Source organism: Protopterus annectens, chromosome 11.part0 (assembly GCF_019279795.1).
Source record: "Protopterus annectens isolate FY-2018-M chromosome 11.part0, PAN1.0, whole genome shotgun sequence".
Lineage (NCBI taxonomy): Eukaryota > Metazoa > Chordata > Ceratodontiformes > Protopteridae > Protopterus > Protopterus annectens.
Genome location: NC_056745.1, coordinates 331,300,452 through 331,312,951, shown reverse-complemented (window position 1 = coordinate 331,312,951; position 12,500 = coordinate 331,300,452). Strand labels below are relative to the sequence as shown.

General features: G+C 40.9%; 1 protein-coding gene across 1 annotated transcript in view; it reads right to left on the bottom strand.

Annotated features, from left to right (window-relative positions):
* The window catches only part of ALDH1L2 (aldehyde dehydrogenase 1 family member L2), a 362,966-nt gene that overhangs the window by 37,997 nt on the left and 312,469 nt on the right, over positions 1 to 12,500 (bottom strand). Inside the window, exon 21 of the mRNA XM_044087828.1 lies at positions 4,405 to 4,510. Coding sequence (XP_043943763.1) covers positions 4,405 to 4,510 — 106 coding nt within the window. The remainder of the gene's footprint in view (positions 1 to 4,404; positions 4,511 to 12,500) is intronic.

Genomic DNA, 12,500 nt, shown 5'->3' with positions numbered 1-12,500 from the left:
GCTAAATGCACCTGTTTCACATGATTAAGGCAAGGATTCGTGGACAAGTGCTGCTCACCTGCTCAACACTAGCTTTCAAGGAGGTTTCTGTGCAAAGAACTGCACAGCTATACTGTCATCTAACTGTGCACTGAATAATGCTGGCAGACCATGCAAAGGGCTTGGTAATTAAACAGAAGCATAATGCTAATGGGAGAAAGAGCACTAGACTGCTCTATGGATGGAGCGGCTTTACAGGTCAGCCCTTGACCAATACAACATATATCAGATGAAGAAAGGCCAGCATAGGCAAGTCAATGAGTGCTTACACATGCAATGTAGAACCGTACAGCTACATTTCATGCTCATCTGGCACAGGAGGAGTAGTAGCACACAGTGTCCAGAAAGACAACTATTAATTTGCACAGCAAAGCAAAATTCTAACCCTGCTTATCATATAAATGTGAAGGAAATGAAGTACACAGTGGGAAAAGGGAGAAGACGAAGCAGAGGAAGACACACTAGAGTAACCATAAGGTATAAAAGGTGGGGTGGAAGGGTACTTTTATACAGGAAAAGAACCCCTTTTGTAATATACACACAAAATAGGGAAGGTAGCAAGGGGTGTCTCTGGGTGGGATAGGCAGGAACAGCAAGTAGGTAAACACGAAATGCAGAACTGGACAGTAGCAAGCGACACACAAAAGGCTGGAAGGACAGTGAATGAACACAAACATATACAGCATGAACAAGTGGTGATAAAAAGGGCTGGAAAATGAACAAGTAATGGGGAATGATACATACAAAAGGGTAAATACTGTGGATAGGGTAAGGTCCTACCATGGTTAGATGGCAAACCAGCCCGAAGAGCATTATATCTCAGTACCATTCACCTGTTTTGCTGATGCTATGGGCCAATTGTTTTGTTATTGGTTTAATGGTCAGGGCCTGTGAGTCATGTGACTCTACAAACCACAACAAAAGGCACTATACTTATCAAGAAGGCATCCAGTTACTACTGCACTTAAGAAGTCATCGATCTTCACAACTGATGCTGGGACACCAAGATAGACCATTGTGGACCACTTTCAGAAGAGCAGCCTTTGCTCCCCCTGAGAAGCAGCCGAAGGAAATGGGAAAAAAGTGAATGCATGCATATACTACAAACACAATCACAGGTGCACAATGGACTGCCACAAATATTATATACACCCTAACTTTAGGAGTGTTGCTCCCACCTTCTGCAACATCCAACAATGTTAAGCTGTTGCTGCTCTGCTGCTGTAAAATGAAGTATGCCTTCTGAAGTAGCACTCTACCGATGATAGCACTACTTACCACAATGGACACTTTCAATGGCACCACTCACCATTATCCTGGAAGCTCATGCCACACATCCATCTCCCACAATGCACCCACACGGCTGAGGAGGAGTACCTCAAAAGTCCTCAGTGAGAAGAAAAAGAAAATCTTCCTCTCTCTGGCACGCCATGCTGGAGATGCTCATTCCACAGTGTCTTGACATAGCTATTGCCACTTACTCAAGTCCGCTTGAGCACCACAGCAGTAGCCCCCACGTGCACAGCAGCATGCCTGTGGATCACATTTTGTGCACCGTAGTGCTGCAAAGTGGCACTAAGCTGTACTCCTAGCATTGCATCACAGCACTAAGCATGGATGCAGTGCTGCACTTAGACACTACAAGTAAACACAAACTGTATGCACGAGCAGAACGTTCACATGCATCATGGTCATGGTAATGTGCCTAGCTACCACCAATATGTTTGGACAGAAAAACATGCTATGTCAGTGATTCATAAACAATGGTGCTTAGTAGCTTTGTTATCATAACTGCCACATCCACTAAATGGCTGTTGTTAACCTGATATAAAGCATCAACACCATTTGGACACCACTCATTACCATATAACTGAGGAACAATGAGACTTCAGTAAGATTCTATAGACTAAAAGGAGTCTTTCCTCAAAAAATACCTCAGTATGAACAACAACGCCAGCAGTAGATGTCAGTTACACTGAAGCAGATGATGTGATATACATGTGACTGGGAACCCAGTACAGTGACATGAAACTACAGTATCTGCCCCTGGCTGTGAGGGAAGTAACCCCATACAGCAGAAAACTTAAAGGACATGCCCTTGGGGCTTTGGGGTTCTAGGGTCATATGTTAAGGTATGAGTGCATTATGTAATTAGGAGCTATGCACAATGCTAACTGCAGCTGATGGTGCATAAAAGAAGAGAAGGCTGTGGCTAGAGCCTGTGCATAGCAGTATATGCAGCTGATAAATAGGTGAACAAATGAGGCGGGACTGTCATCATGGGTAAAGGCAAACCACAGTGCATCACATACACTCACTGACTGACACATTTCTCTCACAGGTGTACATATGCTGGCATGGTCACACAAGCAAGGCAACAACTTGAAGCCCTCCACACACATGGCATGCAACTTCTGGGCAAAGTTACCACAGACAAGCATTCTTGAGACCAGAGCTGGCAGGGACTGATATAGTATGTGAATGCTGTGGGTGGACATACTAGCTTTCCACAACAGGTGTGACAAAGGGTTACTGATAAGGTGCCCTGTGCAAAGGAGAAGACATAGGACACTGCAATAGCCAGGTCTAGTATGGGAGGGGTACCGCTAACACTGAAGCAGATCACTGTGGCTGAGGAGTTTTTGGTGTCACTTGATGACTAGAGGGCATGGACTCTCATACTTGGGCGGGGGGTAGACAGATGTGGGAGCTTGGCTGGCACCAGTCCTCTTCCTTTCAGATGGAGAAGCAGCAGGTTAGTACTGCTCATTGCATTACAGTACAATATAGCACACTTCATTGTATGCTCGAAGTAAGGGATTTGTCCTAGGCCATTCTGTATACGAGCCCTTCCAGGCACCTCAAGTCTGCAAATGCAACAACCTGCACAATAAGGTATGTCTGTTAAAGTATGCAATAGCTGTATTTTAATTTGTAGAACAATACATGCCATGGGGGGTTGTAAAGGCATATATGGGTGGGCAGACAATGGTGCCATGAGTTCCTAATTTCACAGGTTCGGCTTAAGAAAGGTCCAAAATAGCTGGTCAACAAAGAGCTGACATCAGCAGGGCACCTACAGTTGACAAAGGTGGCAGCATGTAGGTGGCACCGTCTGCAACAATACAGGAGGAGGGATCACACACATCTACCATTACAGAGGTCTTTGTAGAAGTACAGGCTAAAAACATGTCCTCACCACAGCATGACTGATATCTTCTACCTGTGATTCCCTCACAGGCTCCATCTATGTTGCCCCAGTGCTCACAGCATCCAAAATCTGCACTACCACCACTGAGATGTGCATATCAGCACAGTGGACAGATGTAGGGGGAAGGAGTTAGGCTTTGCCATGATTCCATGTCCATCCCCAATATGGCTATGCCTCTTGGCACTATCATTGGATGTGCAGGTCAGTGATGTAGTTGCAACTGTTTGCTACCTACAGTACTGTGGATACGAAGTGTGTTCTGCGGTTTATAGTATGACATGCACCAAGTGTGTGGTGTCATGGAGTACAGAGGAACAGGGAGCACACAATGCTGCTAAGGCTGCTAGATAGAAATGTGTCCACAGGTGCCTCCTTGAGACATATTGCAACTGTTATCTGGTCTGCCTTCACAGACCATGTGCCTACCATGACCATGGAAGTGTCCTAATGCCGGGTGGTTGGTCAAAGATAATCCCAAGTCAGACTGGACAGAACACTGTTAAGACAGCATCACCATCACCTGTGGGCACAAAGCCTTTTACACCCCAGCCATGAGCATAACCCAGGTCATGGGCAGCAGCTGGGATGCCTCATCAGGCTGCAAATGCACATTCCCATACTTCTACCCCTTCCCTGTCACATGTGGGTACACAATCTGCCCGCTCTCATTTGGGGGCAAAAACCACATCATGGGCAATGATACTCATCAGAATCAATACACAGTACACACTATCAGGGTGTAACACAGTTCTGCATTTCTACCTCATCCCTGCCGCAGAACACACCAGGCTCCAACACCAAATGCCAACATAATGGCCACTGTCAATCATCATATCATAGCAACCTGATCCCATCAAAGGAGGACAAAATCTCTGACTCCTCACAACTTCTCAGAGTTAATGGTGATTGAGTTCACCCCCCATCTCACAGGGTTGCAGTCGCGTGTTACATTATCTAATTATAAAGACAACATTGTTAATTTTAAGTGAATATGCTGTACCTTCATCACTTAGTTTGCCACTATTTCTGTTATAACATAGTTTGAATACATATTTTTTTTTGTTGAGAACTACTACAACAAAATTCATTCCTCAAAATTACACTACTTCACATTAATTGCTATACAGTTCTGTAGTAAGGAATAATTTACATACCCATCTTTGAATTTAGAAACAACCATAACTGGACCAAAGGATTCCTCAATAGCAATAAACATATGATCTTCAACATTCGTAAACACAGTTGGATACATAAAGAAGCCTGCAACAAACAAAGTGCAAATCAAAACTTATGAATACATAAAATAATTCAGCATACCACAGAAGACATTTATACTGCTGGTTCCACTTTATACACTGTTAATATTGCATACCTCACAGAATCATTACAGTACATCTTAAGATTGCCTTAGGTTCTGTTTGCCAAAGTTTGTTAGAATGAGTTAAGAAAATCAAAGAAAAGAAAATGATTATGTGGAGTAAATTCTAACCTGACTCACAAATGTTTTAAAGGTTATTTCTCAGACACATTAAGTATCTGGCAGGGATGGAGACTCCATCCATGAAGCCCATATCACAATAGGGATTAAACGTGAGAGTGCTGGCAAATACATGCAATACAATACAATGGATGATGAGGTATATGGTTAGCCTGACCTACCAGCACTATGATATACCACAAGAAAGTTACTGTAGAGGAGGTACACTCCACGTACATGCTACAAAACTTTCCACAAGTCTCGTTTATCCCTGTCACCATGCAAAATCTCAGTTATGGGGCAGTCATAGTACCTGTCACAGACTTCCTCTGTGTCATGACTGATCATTAACTGAGTTACTACTGGACACCAAATGTCCATTATCAGGCACACGTTCAAAGTAATTTTGTCATGAATGGCCTCAGATTTATGGACTTGTACCACAGTGTTGCTCCTTCTAAATGACAACTAAGCTCCGACCCTTCAGGACCTGCATTTGGACCCCTGCTCATTGTGTCCTACGTAAAGGGAATTAAGATCTGTAATAGTATTCCAATCGTGATAAAAGCACACTATACCATGGTGTCTAGAGTTTATTTAACTCTCCTGTGTTCAAAAATAACAGAACATTTATAATCAAATGTCCATTATGAAGTTTATCTTGCTAATTTACCACATAGAATATTCTGTCAGCATATAAACTTCGGAGACATTCTCTGAGCTACTGTATTATTCAAAAGAAATTATCCTTGTATATTAAAGGAAACCAATATTTATTGACAGTGTAGCTTTGTCTAGAGCTACTGAGCAATGTTAGAAATGCATATTCACCTTAATTCAACTTTCAGTGAAGTGCCATTTTACAAAGCACTTTACAATAAACAATGGTGTCAAAACGTTAAAAAAAAAGTTGAGAATAAGCTATTCACAAATGCTAAACTGCTATTAAATACCAGCTAAATATAACAAATTAGTCAATTAGGGACTTCAAAATTACAATTACTAAACAACTAATGCAAATTTGCTTGCATGAACAATTGCCAAAGACCAAACAAGTTCACTAATAAGATTATATGATATTACTAGTGTCTTCTGGCTGCAAGGCTAAAGACACACAGAATTAAACCAAATACAAATAAGACATAGCAGAAAATGGGGGAAAATCAGAAGAAACTGAAAACTGAGATAGAAGTGAAAACATCAGATCGGCTTAACAACTTCAAGTATCTTGCAGGGATTGTTGAAGAAAAGGGAAGTCTGAATAAGGTCAAACCCAGAATCAGAGAGGTTGCAGACAACTGACAGAGTTTCAGAGGTAGTGTGTGACAGAAGAATGCCAAAGAAGCTAAAAAGTAAGGTGCACAAAACAGTGGTGCGACATGTGCAGTGAAGGCACAGTAGTTGAGGAAGCTACGGGTGATGGAGATGAAGTGTCTGAGATGGGTGAGTATGTTGCACACTGTGGGATAGATAAAAAAAAAAAACATGAGGACACCACAGTAGATGCCCTAACAGCTGCAAATGCAAAGAAGGTAAAAGAGAACAGATTATGGTGATTTCAAGCACATGTGCAGGAAATAAAGAGACACTCTGATGAAGAAGATTTGGGAGGGATAGGAAGAAAGCAAACAGAAATGAGGATGTCCAGTAAAGTGATGTATGTGTTGTGTGAGAGAAGACCTGAGACAGCCATGAAGGTGGAAGAGTGGCACTGAATTAAGTGACATGGCAAGAGTTGACACAACTCCCCAGTGCAACTGACTCTTAAGGTTTATATTAATAACTACTAATAATTATATTAATTACTTTCCTGAAGGTAGCATCTGTGGTGGGGAGGAGGAGGTAGGCATAGTTTAAATGCTAAGCTTGTTCATTATTTTAATCTTTGCTTATCTATTTCATCCATTTCAAAGTCACGGGTGGCCAAAGCCTATTGTGGCAGTTAGTGGGCAAAGGCACAGAAGCTAATGCCAGAAGGGATGCCAGTCTATCACAAATTACACAAACTGACATATGATGAGCACACACACACACACACACACACACACACACACACACACACACACACACACACACACTTAGTGGTAATCTAGATGATCCTAGATAATCACCAGTTCACCTATTGAATGTCTTCTGGATATGGAATGAAACCAAAGCATGTGCTGAAAGCTGACTCAGCTGCAGGAAGGACGTGCAGACTCCACCAAGAAGGCACTCAATAGTTTCATAGGCAGTTACTGGGCATGATGTCTAGGAGACCACTGAGGAACCTAGCCCAATTTTCCAACTGTTCCAAAACACTGGCTAAGTGACTCTGCTCAAGGTTACAAAGTAGACAAGTGAAGGCTGGGGAAACCACACCCTGTACCACTGGAAGCAGCTCCTTGACAGTTCATAATCTTAATCTGCTAAACTCACTGCCAGACATAAATAAATCTCAACAGCTGCTTACAGTATGGATAGCGCTCCACTTCGAAACTGATATAGTCATAAGAGAGCTCAGCAACTTTGTAGACAGCTCCTTATCTTTTGACCACCATGTAGCAATAGTATAGGAAATCCTTCTGTCTTGCCCAATTAATTACCATTTTATTTATATTTTGTTGTCTGGGTTAGTCCTGCTAGACCAGTGACCTTTTTTCAGGGGTGACCTGACAGGGTATCTGCACTGACTAGGGGAAATTTGATAGAATGTTTCACCTTACCCCATAAAATCTTCCTTACAGAATAATAACCCTGGCTTTTCCTCATTATAACCAGTGGTAAATCTGCAAAAACAAATATCTGCTGACCATCCACTTTCATGTGTTCCATTTTTATTGCCTGAAAAAAAAAAAACATCTGTCTCCTTCTGTAAGAAGTCGAAATTTAAAAATGACTTTTCTGGGTTTTGATAACATTTGCTGTTTTCTTAAAGATCTGTGACATTGTTCAAGCAAAACAAGTTGTTCTTCTACAGCAAAAATCAATTATTATAGTAATGATTTCAGAAACTGATTTTTCCAAACATTAAATAAACCACATCTGTAAAATACTGACAAACGTACGGTTCTTTAACTAACCCTTAGCTCTAAATAACTCACTGTTTTTTCTTTTTATTTATGACTGAAGAGTTTGTCTCTGCTACCTTAAGACAAAGTTCTTTACCTTTGTCACAATCATATCTTGAAAATTATCCAAATCAGTTATCTGAGTAACACTCTGCTATAGTTTTAAACGGTTGGCTTCTACGAAATGTAGCCTATTACCCCTCCACACTACCTTATTGTGGTTGTCTGCAAGTTACCCACCTTTGGAGCCAACAACTGCAAGCCATCAATTTTATCATTCCACATCATCAGCCTTTCGGTAAATAAATCCCAGGGAAGTTCAGCAACTGTATTCAAAGATTAGTTATCAGTCTTATCCTTTGGAAAAGATGCATTCACAGTGGAATTTACACAAGAAATGGTTCCTCTTTTTGCAGGACATTGTTTACTGATCCTTGATTCATGTACTCTCAATCTCTCTCCCCTTTATGGCCAAAAGGAAAATTCAGAACTCAAGTTATCCTGACGTTCTTGTTCTTCTCACTGAACCCCTTTGTTTTGGTCAGTGGAAGTACTATCATCAGATGCCAGCCCCTCTTTCTTGTTGAATGTGCTAGGAAGCTGCAGCAATGTCTTGAAGTATTTCATTGAATTCAGCCTCTTCTGAACGTATAATTCATTTTCTTTGGAGCCACTGTATCTGACAGGATAGATGCAGGCATTACACCCTTAATCCAAAAGTCAATGTTACAGCGTTTAGTATCAGACTCCTCCTGATAATATAAAGTAGCTTATGAAACTTTAAGCAAAGTTGCTACTTTAAAGAAATAACCCGGTGCTAATTTCACAAGCAGCAATACACGTGTCTTACATTACAACTATTTCAATATAAAAAATACAAACAGGAACTCTATTTAGACAGCAAAAACTAAATATGGACACTAAGGCTGCTGGCCACTCCATCAGTTAACTTCCTCCTCCAACAGCATGATGAATTACATTACTTAAATGGTCTCATGCTCCAGATCCAGTCTTTATTTCTTTTATTATCTTTTTGATAGTTTGGCAGCCATGGAAAATATAAAAAATAATTACATCACTACACTCCATATCCATATATAGGTTCATAGGTTAATAGATTAGTACTAGGCTAAGTGCCTTCATGGGCCATTTTAAGCCTAGCCAATTACCCCATGGGAGAATCAAACCCTGCTCCTTGGGGCTGTCAGGTAAACACCTTAACCATTATTCCAACCTCCCACCTTTGTCTTTGAGACAATACCATTGAGTAGTGATTGTAAAACTTAGGACACTTTATCACATTCTGTTGTAGCCTATTCTTTGTATTGAGCTCCTATGTTAGGGGTGCAGATGCCCTCTTAGCACTATGCAGGGCATTCCTGCATCAGGAAGAAATTTGCATGTATTTCACAATTAACCTCCATCTAGACAGGGGCTAAAACTGCAACAAAATGCACCGACTAAAAGGTCATAAAATTATGAAAGATACTGTAAAGACAAGCCTGTTGGTATAACAGCAGATGAGGCATCTCAATCAAGGGAGGCAAAGGGTGGAACTTAATCACCCACTAAAGAAGTCTGCCTAGAACAGCACCTAATATGTCAAACGTCCATAGACGTTACTTCCGACTATGACCAATTCTTTGTAGTGAGACGAACAACTGAGTAAATCTTAAGCACTGTCCAAAAATGACAGCAAAGGAAGTGGGAGGAGCTAAAATGGTAAAATGTGTAAGAAAGAGAAACTGCCCCAAAGTGCTGACACACTAATGAAAGTGTATTAAAAACTACTGACCAACTGACCGCAGCACCAATAACTGCCATGTACACATTCTTGGAATAAGCACAGAAGGCAGCCACCTCGCTAATAGTCCATGGGCCAAAGACTTATTAGGAGATACAGCAAGAGGATGTGGATGGGTAAGAGAGGTCTGCCACTTAGGCAGACTTCAGTGACATCTGGGCCCATTCATTTTGCTTTCTGAAGGATGATGTGGCTTCTGATGGCTGGGGAATAAATCCCTTCAAACTGGACACAGCTTTTCCCCCTCTCTAAAGATTTTTATGCTCTCCTGAGCAGGATTCACAGAGAAGATGCATCTAACACTTTTGTTTAAAAGCCCCTGAAAGAAGAAGATATTTAACTAAGCTCTGCTTTACAAAAAAGGACTGGAGACAGCAGCTGAAGCCATGACATTACTGGCATCAAAATCACACTGAGCCACATGAAAGCTCACATGAGAATTGTGGGTGGCAGTTTTTTGCAGCTGTCTTCTTTAAAGGTTCTAAAGATCGGTTTCTCTAAAACCTGGTCCAATACAGAAGTCTGAACATTGGTTATATGACAGAGGTAGTTAAGGGACTTCAGGGCAACAGAGACTGAAGAATAGATACTCATATCAAACCTATATGCAGTTTTAGGTACTCTACCCAACAGGAACAGAACCAGGTGCTCTGGCTTCTGGCAATTATGCTGAATGAAAAATACTAAAAATTTCAACCAGGTCCTTCTTCAAGGTACTTTTCTGCAGCCTCTTGGTCATCAGCCACCACATTATGAAGTAGTTTGCAAGTCTGCAGATGGAATGGGAAGAAAATATAAACAAATTATGGTATGCCTTTAGGGATATTCCATATATATGATGGAGTATTATTTGTTGTTCATGGGAAGATTAAATGATTTGATCCAGAAGACTGGACTACACATATCTGGAAGTGAGGGAGTTTGATGGTGATATCTCCCCTCCAAAGCAAAGGTGCCAGGTAGACATTGGTCTGTTAGGCTTCTCTACATCTGAATATGAGGAACAACTGAAAAATTATGACAGACAGAAAGAAGGATCACTTCTGTAATCAAATTCAAAATATGGTCACACCAAGAAGCCTTAGGCCTTTCTCTGCATCCCTTAGCTAAATTCTGGATTCTGACTACTGTTCTACAGTGGGCTCTTTGCTTAGTCCTTATGCAGGACCAGTTCTATGGCTGGCGTATAGTAGAATAGGAAGTAAGCCTTGAGCTTCTCTCACTGACTGCCTCAGGCTGCCGGGCTGAAATGTTGGCAGGACCTAAGCTGAAAAGGCACCATCTGTAATGAATTTGATCTGCCATGTGATAACAGCAAGAGTCCCACACTTCAAGTATTTATATTTTAGGTACTGAATTCATAAACCTTCTAAAGACAAAACTTAAGAGAGGTCCAAAATATGAAGGTGACTAGAAAGAACTGAAAACCGTGACGACTTCTAACCCAAATTCAGGGAATGTCAGTGTGGGCCAAAGGGGGTATATGCCCATGAAAAGGCGTCTGACAAATATGAAAGACTAAGCAAGACTGAACATAAAGGATGCACTCAACCATAAACCCACTGCAGGCAGCCACTCAAAGTAAGATCCTCTTTTCTGCTTGTTGGGATACTATATATCCACAATCTCATATTGTCAGGAACACCTACATTCATTTTCTAAAACCAATTCCCTGAGTATGACATAGTGTGCCAGCTAACACTCCATACTGTCCCCCACCAACAACGATCTCCCCTGAGATCTATAAACTTAATCTTAGCCATTCTTGCTACCTACATGCAAGACCAGTTCTCTATGATGCTAAATTTGGTGAATGCAAAAATCAAACATTTTATCTCTGGATCTATAGCTTATAACCATAACTGGCATTATTTCCACAGCAGACTTCTGCTAGCTAGTCCATAAATAAATTAGTGTGGAACCTTAGTAAGAAACAGTGGAGAAAATTTGTTCAACTACGCAGGGATGGGTGGATGATGTGCTATTTAAACAACTTCACTGGTTGCACTCACCAAGCTAAAATATCTTTTTTAAATTACTGCATTCTGCAGAGGAAAGGGATACAATGGTGTTAGAGAGAAAGTGGGGTGTACATGTATAATGCATATAGCTACACAGAAACATAATTAGTATAGATATATTAACATACTACTAACAACTCTGAATCTCCCCCATATCCCCCAGCTACCTCACTCATGCTTATACCGCTACCTTCCCAAATATTTTACCTATCTATAAGCTTCAAAGCGTGTTTTGAACCTCATGTGAGTGACTCATACAGTTCATATCTGGAAGACAAAACTTTAACCTGTAATGACTAATGTTAATTATATATACGCAACCAGTATTTTGCTATATCAATACCCTTTGCAATATCCATCTGTTTCTCAATGTTCTTTCTGCAAAAGGAATCAACCTTTTAATCATGAACTAATTCATCAAATGGCCAACCCATGACGTATGCCTCCTGCCAAAACTGAACATCGCAGAATCTGGTACAGAACATCCACATCCCATATAGCTCAACCTCCCCAGATTTTGCAGAATGTTCCTGATTTTGCCTTATACTTTGCCTTGTGCCCTATAAGATATCTGGTAAATCACTATGGATTGCAATCAGTCAGTAATTCCAGATGTTAGAATTTCATAAATCTTATTGTTCAGAAAATGCAGGTTGATGCAAAATCTGTTGATCTATTAACTTTTTAAGTGAATAAAAGTAACATTTAAAATTGTCCCTGATACTGGGACAATTTGGGACCCCCATTATTTCTGGCTTCGTCCAGAATTCTTGAGCAAAGGAGTTGAAAGGTATGAACATCATTTATTGAGAGAGGGGCATTTTTCCCCCATGTCCGCCAACAAACCTCTCAACATCTTTGCTCGAGAATTCTATATAAAGTCAAAAATGGGGAGACA